The sequence below is a fragment of the Cydia fagiglandana genome, chromosome 26 (assembly GCF_963556715.1).
Source record: "Cydia fagiglandana chromosome 26, ilCydFagi1.1, whole genome shotgun sequence".
NCBI classification, from domain to species: Eukaryota; Metazoa; Arthropoda; class Insecta; order Lepidoptera; family Tortricidae; genus Cydia; species Cydia fagiglandana.
Genome location: NC_085957.1, coordinates 11,172,087 through 11,189,008, shown reverse-complemented (window position 1 = coordinate 11,189,008; position 16,922 = coordinate 11,172,087). Strand labels below are relative to the sequence as shown.

General features: G+C 37.4%; 1 protein-coding gene across 1 annotated transcript; it reads left to right on the top strand.

Annotated features, from left to right (window-relative positions):
• The first annotated feature begins 987 nt into the window (after positions 1–987).
• On the top strand, positions 988–14,826 carry LOC134677669 (dentin sialophosphoprotein-like). The gene is made up of 14 exons (XM_063536131.1): positions 988–1,042; positions 1,452–1,646; positions 2,353–2,379; positions 2,934–3,001; positions 3,597–3,621; positions 3,758–3,829; positions 7,370–7,450; positions 7,957–8,145; positions 8,881–8,934; positions 9,718–9,768; positions 10,681–10,725; positions 10,997–11,017; positions 11,159–11,206; positions 12,539–14,826. The coding sequence occupies exons 1-14, from the start codon at positions 988–990 to the stop codon at positions 14,824–14,826; spliced, it is 3,219 nt and encodes a 1,072-aa protein (XP_063392201.1).
• Positions 14,827–16,922: the final 2,096 nt, after the last annotated feature.

Genomic DNA, 16,922 nt, shown 5'->3' with positions numbered 1-16,922 from the left:
GAGGTTTCCTTATACCCCCCTCCCCCAACGTGATCTATCGTGAGTTTTTCGTGACCCCCCTCCCCTCATCGAACCTTGCGTGATTTGTGCACGACCCCTTAGCAACTCGTAACTCGTTATTTTTCGCACTTCTATCGTAAACGAGTGAATTGCAAAAAAATTGTACGTAATTAAGCGCAGTTAAGAAGCTGTGATTAGTCTTAACTTAACTTAATTGATTCATTTGTGTTACGAAAATTAATTATTTAAATATTGTAAATTGTATTGTATTTATTGCACTTAATTTGTACATATATGAGTCAAAAGCATACGCTAACACACTTTCATGCATCTAACTTAAATAGAAATGGCTTAATTGTGGTAACACAGTGGAATCAATTAACTAATTACAGGTGTACATAGTTAAGTACAATTTTTTTCTCAGCTCAACTAACTATGATGGTTTTGTAAGATTGTCTCATAATATTTATCAATTCCCAGGTGTTCCAGGCGTTGGTGGTGCTGGAAATGTGCTAGGAGGAGCTGGAGGTAATAATATAACAGACACGCTACAGCGAGGGCAGGGCATTGCGGGTCTACACAGAACGAGCCGCCTCGAGAGAGCAGCTCGGTGGAGACGGGCGAGGCACGTCTACACAGGCCAAAGTGCCTCGCGCGGCAATTTCCTCGCGAGGCGGCTCGTTCTGTGTAAACCCGCCTATTCACAAGCTTTTATTTACATACATGCATACATACATATAATCACGCCTATTTCCCGGAGGGGTAGGCAGAGACCACGGATTTCCACTTGCTACGATCCTGACATACCTCTTTCGCTTCCTTCACATTCATAACATTCCTCATACACGCTCGCCGGTTTAGGGTGCTCTTGACCTGGCCTTTCTTCAGGATTTCCCCGATCTGATCAGAGAAAGTCCGCCGAGGTCTACCCCTTCCAACTCCCACTTCCACTTCTTCTTCTTCTTCTTTTATTTAAGTTTTATTTTTATGTTTGGGGCCTGGCTGGAGCCTCTTAAGCCCCACATTAAGTTCAAGCAGGCCTGTGTTGTGGATATTCAGACATCGGTATATAACTATTATTTACTATTTCTCTTCTATTCATCATCATCATTTCAGCCTATATACGTCCCACTGCTGAGCACAGGCCTCCTCTCATGCGCGAGAGGGCTTGGGCTATAGTCCCCACGCTAGCCCAATGCGGATTGGGGACTTCACATACACCTTTGAATTTCTTCGCAGATGTATGCAGGTTTCCTCACGATGTTTTCCTTCACCGAAAAGCTAGCGGTAAATATCAAATGATATTTCGTACATAAGTTCCGAAAAACTCATTGGTACGAGCCAGGATTTAAACCCGCGACCTCCGGATTGAAAGTCAGACGTCATACATATCCACTCGGCCACCACTGCTTCTCTTCTTCTCTTCTATTATTTACATTTTTTTTTGTCAGGTGTCCTTGGAGCCGTAACGGGCCTCGCTAAAGGCGTCATCAACACCAAAGCAGCCATCCTTGGCTCCGCGCTTGGAGGCGCAGGCCTCGGTGGGGCGGCCGGCGGTACCCGAGGCCTCGGCGGCCTCGAGAGTAACGCTGTAGGAGCCCCGGCTAGCGCGCTCGGAGGCAGCAGAGGCGCTGGCGGCTTGCAAGGTGGGACTATTGTATGTAATGTAATGTTGTTACCGATCAATTGATTGATTGGTTTTTTAGGGTTCCGTACCCAAAGGGTAAAACGGGACCCTATTACTAAGACTTCGCTGTCCGTCCGTCCGTCTGTCACCAGGCTGTATCTCACGAACCGTGATAGCTAGATAGTTGAAATTTTCACAGATGATGTATTTCTGTTGCCGCTATAACAACAAATACTAAAAACAGAATAAAATAAAGATTTAAATGGGGCTCCCATACAACAAACGTGATTTTTGACCAAAGTTAAGCAACGTAGGGAGTGGTCAGTACTTGGATGGGTGACCGTTTTTTTTTTTGCTTTTTTTTTGTTTTTTTTTTTGCATTATGGTACGGAACCCTTCGTGCGCGAGTCCGACTCGTACTTGCCCGGTTTTTTGATTTTTGATTGATTTTAATCAACTGTACCTCAACAAGATTAGGTAATAATTTTTTGTATTAGTTTTCGTGCGTTCTTGTACCTATTCTGGAGAAAGACATTGCATTCATGAGGATATTACAAAAAAAAGAAAAAATAATAACCATTGATACTTCACAGCTAATTTAGATAATTAATAAGGTATAAGGTACAGTATGGTATTAAGTAAGGTGTATATCCCAAAAATGATTTTTTACTAAATTTATTTAGAATTTTCAACATATAGTTATACGTCTATTTTAATGGTTTCAGGTGGACACGGTAGTGGAATCTTCGGAGGTTTGTATTCTGTACTTTTTTTATGCTTTTCTATGAAATATTGTAAATACTAGTAGGGAACGCTATAAAAAGTCACTCGCGCGACATGTTTCGGAGAGTCTAGGTATATTTCCTTTCCGTAATATGTCGCGCGAGTGACTGAAAATAAGTAAGCACTTAAATGAAACTTAAAAATTAGCTTAATTTTAGTATTACTTACGACAAATATTATATTCCGTAAAGCCGCGTTACTTTAGCCATGGAGGGTAACTTTGGCCAGTGAGATTTACTCGGTCCAGGTATTATTGCACTGTAATTATAGAAATTTGATATGAGGTTGGTTTTAGCTAACCGTTGACATTTTTTTGTTTTTTGTCGACCCTTTTACATAAGGTTTTTATATGTGTCAAAGTTACCTTCTATTGGGTCAAAGTAACCCGAGTTTATACTTATAAATTCATGCGCAGAGCTGCAGTTATTTACTTAAGATTTATTGGTGATAAATTTGTTGCATAAAACCTATTTTCGATATTAATCGATATTAAACAATTTAAAACCTATTTTGTTGTTATTAGGAGCTAGACCGGGCGGCAGGACCGATCGCGGATACAAAGCACAAGGAGGCGTCTACCCACAGGCTGCTGTAAGTTCATCATCATCATAAACTGTTACTATACAAGTCATTACAATAAAGAAAAAAAACGAGTAGAACCCGCCCTCGCCCAACGAGGAGGGTCCCGTTAAAATTTATAGATAGGCACATATTTTAAAAAAAGTTTAAAAAATCTACAAAAAGATTTGGTCACACATACAATTATAATCGCAAATGATGAAATTTTCATTCTCTTCCCTGTACAGTGACCTGCAATAATACGTTACACAAGGAAGGCCGCAAAAGTATCTGACACGATCTTATTTGCATGAGAGAGTGTCAATACATTTGCGGCCTTCAAAAAGTAACATATTACTGCAGCCGGCGTATTATGGATGGCTTTATCCATCTTTATCCACGGGGTAAAATAACTGTCACTTTTTAACACCATATGGGATAGAAAGTGACGGACACCGTTTTATCACGCTGTCACGTAGACAAGAATGACCATCATATCCGTACAGGTGACGGTATACTTGTGGTATAAGGCGATATTGCTTGCCAAATTTCATAGTTATGTGGGCGTCGCTACTCCACGCCCCTAGATATTATTTTATTCTAATTAACACGTTTAATTAATTTTCAGGGTACCGGTTTATTCGGTGCTTTGGGTAAGTCAAATATTTTAAGGGGCTCCCCCACGCCAATGACCTTCGATCTGAAACCTGTAGAAAGAAAAGTACAGTCGACGATAAAAACTTGTATCAATTTTTTTTTACAAAAATCTTATTCATGTTTATTTTTCAGGATTCCTCGCTCAAGGTCTCACCGACATTGTCGGCAACGCAGGCAGCATCTTGGACGATGTTATCCATCTAAGTAAGTAGACTGTACCTCATCATCATCATCATCATCTCAGCCATAAGACGTCCACTGCTGAACATAGCCCTCCTCCTTGGACCTCCATTCGTACCGGTTGGAAGCGACCCGCACCCAGCGTCTTCCGGCGGCCTTAACAAGGTCGTCCGTCCATCTTGTGGGTGGACGTCCTACGCTGCGCTTGCTAGTCCATGGTGTCCACTCGAGCACTTTTCGACCCCATCGGCCATCTTCTCTGCGCGCAATGTGGCCTGCCCATTGCCACTTCAGCTTGTACCTACCTGTACCTACCTACAGTTAAACCATTTAATTTCAGTATCATTTCGTACCGTGTCTCAGTGACAATCAATATAAAAAAGTCACGATGTTTTCCTTCACTCGGAAAACTCGTTGGTACGAGCCGGGGTTTTAACCTCCGGATTGAAAGTCGCACGCTCTTACCGCTAGGCCACTAGCGCTCTTCAATTTACCGGGTTACTATAATCTGGTTACAGTGTATTAGATTTTAATTTATTTATTACTTTTTTACAGGAATCCCAGCCATTCTCGATGACGGATTCAACGCTGTCATTAGTGGTAAGCTTGAAATCTAAATAATTATACCTGCATAGGTACCTAATATAAAGCAGTTCCGTTTAACAGAGTGGCTAAAAAATAACTGCATTCCCGTTGCCAGGGAGGTTTTGGGATTTTACTGAGCAACTCTTACTATTGGGACCAACCCCGAAATGGTGAAAAAGTTTTGAATTTTTCATACATATTTGGCTGGTCCATTCTCTATGGGAGAGTAAGAATAAGAATAAGATTTATTTCAAATAACCTTGTTGACATTATTTATATATCCTGTGGCCCCACACTAGGCTACGCCTGTGATGTGGCAGCCGGGTTTTCAATTTGTAAGGTTAAGAAGAATCTAATCTAATAAACTAATAATTAAGGAAATTTTGAAATTCAAAGAAAGAAAAAAGGAATGAAAAAGATGGTGCGTGTGTATGTGTGTGTGCGTGTGTGAGTGCGAGTGTGTGTAAGGCGTAAGGCTACAGAGATGGTTATCATGTGAGGGATTAGTTATTATTATTATTTGCTATGTCCGTTTTGTATTTGTCGATTCCTAAATAACTATAGATTTCCATTCATGGTTAAATTAATAGGTACATATCAATTAATGTCCATTTTTCTTGTAGCTGCTCGTGGTATTGGTGGAATTATCGACGCTTTGATCCCAGGACGTAAGTAACATACAATATTATTTTCATTTCTCATGCTCTGAAAGTGGGCCATTGTTTATCTGTGAAGTGTGCAGAAAGTGGTACGTTGTAAAACGTTTTACTCTAGTCTAGAGTATTTTAATTTCCTATACGTTTTGTTAAAATGTTGTTTATGATATGAAACAATTAAAATTTGGTTCCAAATGGATTTGTTGTACAATTTCCAATCTGATGTTTACGGTTTACGCAGGTTCGATTCCAACCCTTGGTACTGGAGGCCTTGCTTACATTTATTCTTAAATATACATTTATTTTGATTTACGGTTATATACTCGTAAAACCTCAAGTATTGTGCTTTCGAATTTGTAACTTTCTTTTATTTCTGTAAAAGTTCTAAACCTTTATGTACCTACACTCAGTTTCATTGAAATTACAATTTAACCTTCATCAAAGCAAACAAAAGAATATTTCTTAGGCTCGTAATGTTTTGGAAGAAAATAAATTCTACACAAATTAAAAAACAATTAGATTCAAACTTCGCTATAAAGCTATTATTTTCTTATGGTGGGTGGCACGAGGTTATTTGTACTTGTATAAGTACGTGGGGACTTACGTGGTTAAATATTACATATTATATACACGTCCATAGGTTTATATAATTAAAGTGCGTATCAAGAAATTATGATATAAATAGTTTCACTACGGTTTTTTTCATATCTCTATATCTATAAACATAACGACATAAGTTTTAATAAATGTTTCTCTTTTTCAGTTGGTTCTCTCCTTGGAAACTGTAAGTATTTTTATGAGAATAATATAATTATAATTTAATATTAAAATTGTCAAAAATAATAGTTATGAAGTAATCGTATTTTATTGTTAGAGTCGGACCAAAAAAGTCTGCAGCGGATTTGATAGCCCACGCAGTGCAAGTGTCATTTAAACGTAATAATTTCATAGAAGTTTGACGTTTATAGTCCGTTTTTTTTAGCATTAGAAAGAACTTCGCAGAAGTAAGCTTGTGGTTCCAAATCGGGCACTTTTAGCGGTAATAATTTGAAGTAAATTATATGTATTCACTATGCTACATTAGATAATTCAATAATTATTAACAAATAACGAGCCTGATAAAAACTGCACGCTTGCTTCTGTGGAGTTCTTTCTAATGCTAAAAAAAACGAACTATAAAATAACACTTTCACTGCGTGGGCTATCAAATCCGCTGCAGACTATTCTTGGTCTGACTCTAGTATGTACATACAATAGAACAGAGTCTCGGCTGATTTATAACTTTTTTAGGTTTTTCGAATCATCTCTAGTAATTTAGTAGAGCATTAAAGATGACTCACTTTAGACCGGGCCGGGCCCGGGCCGAGGCGTCCGACATGTCATTTTCTATGACGGCTGACCGGTGATCACGTGTTCCATTGAGAATACCTGTAATACCATGGTTTGCGCCCACGGCTCGGAACCGGTTTTTAGGGTTCCGTACCCAAAGGGTAAAACGGGACCCTATTACTAAGACTCTGCTGTCCGTCCGTCCGTCCGTCCGTCCGTCCGTCTGTCACCAGGCTGTATCTCACGAACCGTGATAGCTAGACAGTTGAAATTTTCACAGATGATGTATTTCTGTTGCCGCTATAACAACAAATACTAAAAACAGAATAAAATAAAGATTAAAGTGGGGCTCCCATACAACAAACGTGATTTTTAACCGAAGTTAAGCAACGTCGGGCGGGGTCAGTACTTGGATGGGTGACCGTTTTTTTGCTTTTTTTTGCATTATGGTACGAAGCCCTGCGTGCGCGAGTCCGACTCGCACTTGTCCGATTTTTATGTAAAACCCTAAATAGCCCAATATTTAAAATAATTTTATGCTCTTAACGTAGGACAGAATCATGTATTTTTATTTATAACAACTTCGTATTATTAGATCGTCCCATTAAAAATTAAATAATAAACCCGAGACCGAAAAAGAACATAATAATACCGGTATTTTACGTATGGAGAAAAAACCGGTTCAGAGCCTCGTTTGCGACAAATAAATGACTATGATCCTTTAGTTTAGATTTTTTTATTCATTTAATTTCTTAGATTAGGTTATTTATTTTTTAGATTTATTTATTTATTATAATCTTAGATTAGTAATATATTATTACGCCTGCAATTTGTAGATTTGTTATTTTCAATGCAGTAAATTATTAAGGTTTATTTGACGTTCATAAGCGCATTGTAATATGACTACTTGAATAAACTATTTTTTATCTTTATCTTATCTTATCTTAAATTTTGAATAAATAAACAATTAGCTGATCATAGCATTATTTTCCAGTGGTCGTCTCCATCGGGAAGATCCTCATCTGCCTCCTCGGATCACCTGGCTTGTCTGGCAGCCTTCTTGGCAGAACCCCAGGTAAAATGTCAACTATATCAGGCTGTGCCTCTGTTTCTCTGTGATACCGTTAATTATGGGTTTGAATAATAGATGGAAAAGTATCTTACAACCATTGTTTAAAAAAAACTGCATTAAATAGTATTTTTTATTTATTTCGCTTGTCTAAAAGTATTATTGAGTACTAAGTCCTCGACACTGGAGCCCTTGGTCACTATTTCTTTCGACGTCCATTTCAGTTTTTTATTAATGTACAAAGACTTGTCGGCGCGCCTAATGTATACTTCTGGTGACCAGAGAGCTGGCCACTATTTCGCCCAGCGTACGAGTATTAGTATCGCCATACAGCGGGTAAATACGGCCAGCCTTCTGGGCACCTTGCCCGTTGACGGCGATCTGGGCCAATTTATTTATCTGTAGGTTTTTAAGTTTTATTATGTTTGTTTATTTCTTTCTTTGTTTTTATCAATAAACCACTAGTATTATTTAAATGGTATTGAATCTAAATAAAGTTTTTTTGTTACCAGGCAGGGACAACACCCGCGACATCCCATACATCTGCACGCCCGACTACGGCCGCAACTGGGGCTGCAGCTATAACGGACCCTACGACGCCAACTCCATCACCAAGTACTACAAGGTCCAGAACGCGAGGAAGCAAGTCTTGAGTTTCATCAACCAGTACACTAATGGACGCGGAGTTAATAGCTTGACCGGTAAGTGTAACCGGTTTTTGTTATATAAAGTAACCGGTTTCTAAATCAACCGGTCATTGTCTTGCGTTATTCTGTCTTTTGCCACGTTTAGCTTGGCTTATTGAAAATTAAATTTATGAGAGCACGTTTACCGATTAAGATAATAATATTATACTATGAAATAAGTTAAATTAGGCAGTACCAGGTTCAAGCAAAGGAACGCCAAGAAGCAATTTCTGATATTCATCGACCAGTACACTAATGGACAGGGAGTTGGTGGCTTGACCGGTTTTTGTGAAATAAAGTAACCGGTTTTTTTCAATGAGAATTTTGTTGAGCATTGTGAGATTTCTGTTTTACTGAATAATATATGTAATTATGTATGGATGTAACACTTTATTGTACATAAGGCAGATTAAAAACAAAATATATACAATGTACAAAGGCGAACTTATCCCTGTAATGGAGATATATTATTGCCTATGAAATAATTTTAAATAATCAAACTTAAGAACGCAAGCAAGCAAGCCCTTTAGCGACCAGAAGCGTATTTTTATCACTTGTCATGCCATGCGTCACTTTCACACTTACATATTTGTTAGAACGGGACAGGCATGGTGACAAATGATAAAGAGCCGACCATTTTAGCCCTACAGTACACTAATGGACAAGGACACAAAGAGTCCGTATCAAAATGAACGAATCAGACTACGCGTCAAATGTTATTAATATAATTATCATTTAATTTTATTTCAGGATCACGCAAGATTGTCCTCACCCACATCATCGATCTCGCTACCATCTTTGACAGTACGTATTTTTTGGACCCGGGTATGTCCTTAAACCACGTCCAAGACCACCGGTGGACGGGCAGCAGCGTCCCTCAAATTCGGTGTACTCGACTGCGATCGCCAACCCGCCTGCCAAGCGTGGCGATTATGGCATTCACCCCCCAAAAATGCCTATGTTCAGCAGTGGACGTCTTATGGCTGAGATGATGATGATGATGATGATTTTTTCTACGATGTTGTTTATTTTTTTATTTTGGTGTTACATACATTTGAAGGTAAATGCTTGGAGCACGAAAATTGGGTAATTTTCGATGGAAATTTGTTTAACAAATAAGCCGTATGTAAAATTTATTGAAAAAAAAATACAGATTTTAAATTCAAATCAATAAAAAACCAATTAAATAGATAGAAAAAACTAAACTTGGGCTACGCCTGTGTTCTATTATTTGTTAATAAAACATTATAGTTAATCGAAAAGATAGAAAATGTCACTAGATAAATAGAAAGATAGAAATTTATCACGATAAATTGGACACTATAAAAATATGTTTCATAATATATTTAAAAAATTTTTACTTGCAAATTTCACTATTGAATTCCTTATATTTTATTGAAAAAAGTTTGTATGGCCTATTATTTCATCGGGTGACGACCAAAACTCCCTTAACAATTTACCTGACAAGTTCTTAGCCATTCTGAACCATATTGATACCGGAAGAAGATCGATTTTTGTCTGCTGTCTAAGATTTGGTTGTCACCTAACGATTTGTGTTAATTATTAATTAATTAATTTATTTTTCAGAGGGATCAGACAACTGGACCGATGCCGACATCACCAACATTGTTATTAACAGTAAGTAATATAACAAAAAATGTATAGGTATTTATTGGTAGTTAGATACTGTCAAAAAGAATAGATAGTATAGAGGGGTCCTGTCATTGTTAATTTTGCAGTCACAGTAAATTTACTGTCATCTATCGACACACGACATAAACTCAAAATAAAAAAATTATCAAAAAAACGTATATATATGGATAAATAATTTTATTATTTTTATATAATTTTGATCCATGTTCTTCACTGATATCTATGTGTTAAAATTGGTAAATATGAAACGGTGTCGTCACGCCATTTAGCCGAAAATAGGCTAAAGTTGTGTGCGGCATCTATCCGAGAACGACTTTTTCTTGATTATCGAGGCACGTATTTTCCTTAGACTTTATTCATCTTATACGATGTTACATATGTCTTTGATACTGTCAAAACAGAAACAAAAATTTGTATAATATTGCTGACCACCTACCAGTAACTGGACACCTTTTAATAAAATAGATAAAATAAGAAGACTTTTATTCACACAATTCAATTAAACAAAATAACATTAGTTCAGAAAATTTACTTTTGGATTGTGTCAATATTAAACAGCTACCATTAGGTACCTTGTAATTCTGTAGAGCTGTGATCATGATACAGACCTAGCCTGATTAAATGTGGTATTGCTGGATTAATTATGTTATTTTCATAATTCGATAAAGTAAATTTAATTTTGTTATTAGTTTTTAACCTTTAAATATATCAAAGTAGTACTAAATTAAAAATAAATATTTCTATCTGATCAAAGCCCTAATTAATATAATTATATACATCGTTATCAAGGGTTCCACGAGTACCCTTTACATCATTTTATATCAAGGTTTTGACTATTGAGTCATAATAAAAAAAGTACATCCTTGAACTTAAAACAATTATCTGTTTTTTTTTCAGTCCTGATCATTCAGGGAGCTATTGGTGACAGCTACCAAAGCGGGCGTGAGTTATATTTTATAAGCTTAAAAAACAGCTTTTACTAAAAAAATACAAAAATATTAGTATAATTTTAGATATCGTCAGAAAGTTTAATTTATTTATTTGAGTCAATCAACAAATCATTTACGAGTAAATAATAATTATGAACTTTTCTAAACCCGTTTTGTTGATATTGGTTCATTTTATTTGTATGCAATAAAAAAATTAAATAGTAGGTACAACATTCTATGATTGTATTTACTATTTTAAAACTAATATTATTATTTGTTTACAGTTGGAACTCAGATCATCGACCGTAAGTATTATATTTTATTTACTGATTTAAAAACTATTGTTAACCAAAAACTCACTTTCTTAAACTGACGGTAAAACTGGTTTAATTTAACCAAAAAAAAAAAATTAACAAAGATATTTATACTTTTATATTTTATTTCAGAATGGATTTCCACCTTGAAGAAGAACAACAAGAACAAGAGATTCCCAGGTAATATATTTTTTATAGTCTGACAAAATAATAGTCAGTAAAAAAGAAGAAAATGTAAATATCCTTAATAAAAATGAACATTTTATAATTTGGTACCGTTTAAGAATTTAATGTCCGTACCATTTCATATCTCGTCACAGTGAGGATCAATATGAAAGTCGCTAGTTGCTCGCTAGGGACCACTTACTACTGTCAGTGTGACAAGTACGTCTGCCGTGTCACGCGCATCTCATGTAACTTTAAAAGTTGAGTTCGAGATAATTACGTTTAAAGTTTTAAAGATTCAAATGCTGTTATCGTTGACGGTTCGTCGTAATTGTTTTATTTTTTCTAATTTACATATATGTACCTATGTAGGAAATATGGTCACAGATTGGGCCCTTTAAATTTTTTTAGCATAATTGAATAGTTTTCATTTTATTCGAATTAAATGGTTCCGCATGATCAACTCTTCCATACTATAGTGGTCACACGAAGTCATGTAAGTCAAGTTACATGACGTACGCGTAATCAGACGTGACACGTATTACTTTACCAATATTGTTTTCGTATAAACCAAGCGCTCGGTCAGTCATGCCTAGCTCCGGTAACTTAAGAAACGATAGTGATATTTTGGTTGTGTCAGTCATGTAACTCAAGTTAACTGAGTTTTGCCTGACGCCATCGGCAAAAAAATGAAGTTACATGAGTTAGACATATGTATGCTTTTCTCAGTAAATAATGAAGATTTTCAAATTTTTCTTTTAGAAGATATATATTTAATGGTTTTTAAGACGATTTAGACTGGTTACCCGTAACTTGTGTAAATCGAGTTAATGGAGTTTGGCGTGACACGGTAGAATGTGACAAGGTACAAAATGGTACTGAAATTAAATTCCTTGACCGTGCTAAAGCAATTTTATAAACAAATCTTAGCTTGATTACCATAATTTTCTATTTATCTCAGCTGATTAAATGTTAGCTGGAAGATATCAATAAATGGGACACGTTCGCCTTTGTATAGAGTTATTGTATGCTTTCTTTGTTACGTACTTGTTTTGTGCGATAAATTGTTTTATTATTACTACTACTACTACTACTACAACTACTATTGATTCTGATGATGGAGCCAGGAGATCGACAGTGGAATTCATCCTTTAACTCAGCGGTCGGCAACAGGCGGCCCGCAAACCTCCCTGGCTATTTTGTATGTAATATTGACAAACGACAATATCTGATAAATTCATTAATATTAACAAAGTGCGGCCCGCGTCAACTTTGTTAACTACTATTTGGCCCTTGGCTGCTAAAATATTGCCGACCGCCGCAGTATAATTTCTTTTTTTTTTCTAGATCTGTCTAAGTACCGTGCTCAAATCATCGCCGCGCTCAAAGGCACCAACGTAGATCAATGGGCAGGATCATTCAAGAGGTCCGGCTCCGAGAGCTCTGACAACAGCGGATCCGACAACAGCTCTAACAATTCTAACGATGATGAATCTGACAATGGCTCCAATAACAGTTCTAATGAGGTATCTAACAACAGTTCCAACAGGAGATCCAGCAACAATTCTAACAATGATGAATCTGACAACAGCTCTAACAGTAGATCTAACAACTCTAATGATAGCGAATCTAGCAACACCTCTCGCAGGGGATCTACCAACAATAATAATGATGGATCTAGCAACACCTCTCGCAGGGGATCTGCCAGCTCTAATGATGAATCTAGCAACACCTCTCGCAGGGGATCTGCCAACTCTAATGATGAATCTAGCAACACCTCTCGCAGGGGATCTGCCAACTCTAATGATGAATCTAGCAACACCTCTCGCAGGGGATCTGCCAACTCTAATGATGAATCTAGCAACACCTCTCGCAGGGGATCTGCCAACTCTAATGATGAATCTAGCAACACCTCTCGCAGGGGATCTACCAACTCTAATGATGAATCTAGCAACACCTCTCGCAGGGGATCTGCCAACTCTAATGATGAATCTAGCAACACCTCTCGCAGGGGATCTACCAACTCTAATGATGAATCTAGCAACACCTCTCGCAGGGGATCTGCCAACTCTAATGATGAATCTAGCAACACCTCTCGCAGGGGATCTACCAACTCTAATGATGAATCTAGCAACACCTCTGGCAGGGGATCTGCCAACTCTAATGATCAATCTAGCAACACCTCTCGCAGGGGATCTACCAACTCTAATGATGAATCTAGCAACACCTCTCGCAGGGGATCTGCCAACTCTAATGATCAATCTAGCAACACCTCTCGCAGGGGATCTACCAACTCTAATGATGAATCTAGCAACACCTCTGGCAGGGGATCTGCCAACTCTAATGATGAATCTAGCAACACTTCTCGCAGGGGATCTACCAACTCTAATGATGAATCTAGCAACACCTCTCGCAGGGGATCTACCAACTCTAATGATGAATCTAGCAACACCTCTCGCAGGGGATCTACCAACTCTAATGATGAATCTAGCAACACCTCTCGCAGGGGATCTACCAACTCTAATGATGAATCTAGCAACACCTCTGGCAGGGCATCTACCAACTCTAATGATGAATCTAGCAACACCTCTCGCAGGGGATCTACCAACAATAATAATGATCAATCTAGCAACACCTCTCGCAGGGGATCTACCAACTCTAATGATGAATCTAGCAACACTTCTCGCAGGGGATCTACCAACTCTAATGATGAATCTACCAACTCTAATGATGAATCTAGCAACACCTCTCGCAGGGGATCTACCAACTCTAAAGATGAATCTAGCAACACCTCTCGCAGGGGATCTACCAACAATAATAATGATGAATCTAGCAACACCTCTCGCAGGGGATCTACCAACTCTAATGATGAATCTAGCAACACCTCTCGCAGGGGATCTGCCAACTCTAATGATGAATCTAGCAACACCTCTCGCAGGGGATCTGCCAACTCTAATGATGAATCTAGCAACACCTCTCGCAGGGGATCTACCAACTCTAATGATGAATCTAGCAACACCTCTCGCAGGGGATCTGCCAACTCTAATGATGAATCTAGCAACACCTCTCGCAGGGGATCTGCCAACTCTAATGATGAATCTAGCAACACCTCTCGCAGGGGATCTGCCAACTCTAATGATGAATCTAGCAACGCCTCTCGCAGGGGATCTACCAACTCTAATGATGAATCTAGCAACACCTCTCGCAGGGGATCTGCCAACTCTAATGATGAATCTAGCAACACCTCTCGCAGGGGATCTGCCAACTCTAATGATGAATCAAGCAACACCTCTCGCAGGGGATCTACCAACTCTAATGATAGCGAAACTAGCAACACCTCTGGCAGGGGATCTACCAACTCTAATGATAGCGAATCTAACAACAGCTCGAATCGGAAATCTAAAAGCGAATACGTAAGGAAACAAGACCAAAGCGGCAAATACAGCAAAGGCTCTGAATCAAAAAGCAGCTCGAGAAGTGGAAAATCCGCTGTAAACAAAGTTGGAAGCTCGTCTAATGAATACAGCTCAAACAACTATGAGCAAAGCAGCAGCAAAAAGTCTTCTGAAAGTGGACAAAATCGCTCCAGCGGTTTGGTGTACAATAAGAAGTCTTCTAACGATGATGATTGTTAAAAATGTTCAATAATTTTAATGTAAAATGATTTGCTACATTTTTTGCGCCAAATGATGTGTCGTTGAGAAGCTTTTCAATTTGCATAATTTCCACATGGAATAATTTCGGAAAGATCGCATATTTTTGTGTGGGATCTAAACTTTCCATTTCCAATTTCTTTTTCTTAAAATTCCGGAATGTTTACAGCTTTTTAGAAAGCTTTTGCAACTTGTACATTAACACTAAGAACCGTTTAAATCATAACAACAGCTTCAATAACGTATGTATTTAGTAGCTTGTAGCTAATCATTTGTATCTACCTAATTACATAATATTATATTTACAATAAAATTGTATTTACCAAATGTGTTGTTTTAATGTACTATTGAAATGCGAAAACACGCCCAGGAAAACAAGTGAGGAACACAACAATTTTTAAATAGCAAATTAATAAATACTATATTTTTGTTGACGCTGGGCCAAACTAGCCACAGACGGGGATCCACAGGATGGATCTCGGGGTAAGACCAAAACGGAGATGGTGGGACGACCTTGATACATTTATGATGGATTGGCGGGAACACTGAGAGAAAAGTCATCACCAGGAATTAAAAAACAGTTCTGTAATGAGGGAAAAAATGAAGTTTTAGTAATAATTATGGACGTTTCACTATTTCTGTAAAGTTTATTTATTTCTACAATCAGCTCAGTAATCCCAAATATAATTTCAACAAACAGATAATAGAAATTGCAAGAACTAATAGAAATTACAAAAGTCAATTTGTTCCTATTAGTTGACTCTCCTTGTCCCCGGATTAAGTTTATTTTTGTAATTCTAAGTGTATTTTTGTTGTACTTTTCTCTCACTGTGAGAGGAGGCCTTTGCCCAGCAGTGGGACTCTCTTAATAGGATAGGCTAATAAGTAATGGGATTGGGATATCTCACGGAAGAATGAATGAGCGCGCCGCGCTCTGACATCTTCTTAGTATACAAATCGATCTAGTTCCACAGCAAATAATTGTTGTATTACGAGTAAAAGATGACGATATAGGTGCCTACGAGGAACTCAAAAGATTTTAACAGTGTATCTTAGGTATTCCTATTTAAAGACTAAAATGTCCTATGAACTTTTCTGAAATTCGCCTAGGTTCAGGGTTAATACCAATTAAAAAAAACTTTTTGTTACTTAATGCAAAACACCTTTTGATGGCGATGTTGCCACTATGGGGCCTAGTCTATTTGAGAGATATAAAAAAAACAAGTAAGCGCCCTACTGTCACACGTGTGCTGGTAACTAGTATAGGAGTTCCATACTACGGTAATTTTGGGCGCTCCACGGGTTAACTGCTCAGCTTGGGTTTTATGAAATACATATAAGTACCTATTGTCATTGATACTTATTACGTGATTTCGGGGTTGCACATAGCCATGCCATAGTAAAATTTGCTCAGTATAACTTATGTATTCACCCCATAAATTATTTCAGGTGACTTAAAACACCCTGTATGTGTCGGGCACCCTCCCGAGGGGACCAAATTTAAAGGTATTTTTAATTTTTAGTTTTAGTTATTTTAATTTTAGTTAGTTTTAGTTTTATATTCCTATTTATGTCTTTTAGTAATGTATGTAATTTAATATTTTGTCAGTGCAATAAAGATCGTATTTATTCCGCCCTGTATTATAAAGAATAACTTAAATAGGTCATCATTATAGGGGTCACCTTGGGCTCGGTATGAGATAGGTACCTACTCAATAAAAAATAATATTATTCATATCAAGTACAATAGGGTATTTGAATGTATTTAAAATAAATTATTTTACACCATGCACGAAATAAAGCACCAGAAGATTAATAGAGAAACGTAGACAGCAGTTATTTTTAAACACAATTTCTATTTTAAAACTCGTATAAAACAATAAAGAGTAGGTAATTTGATCGTGACGTCATCATCGTAGTTGTGTCGTCATTACAGATTAGACTTTGTATGTAAGTGTGTGAGAAGTGCAACTGTGTGCAGGTTTCCCCCCGCAAAAAAATGGCAAAACGATTTGCTCGGTAAGATCCCATCAAAAACATAAATGTAAAAAAGGAGAGCCAAGTTCAATTCAAAAATT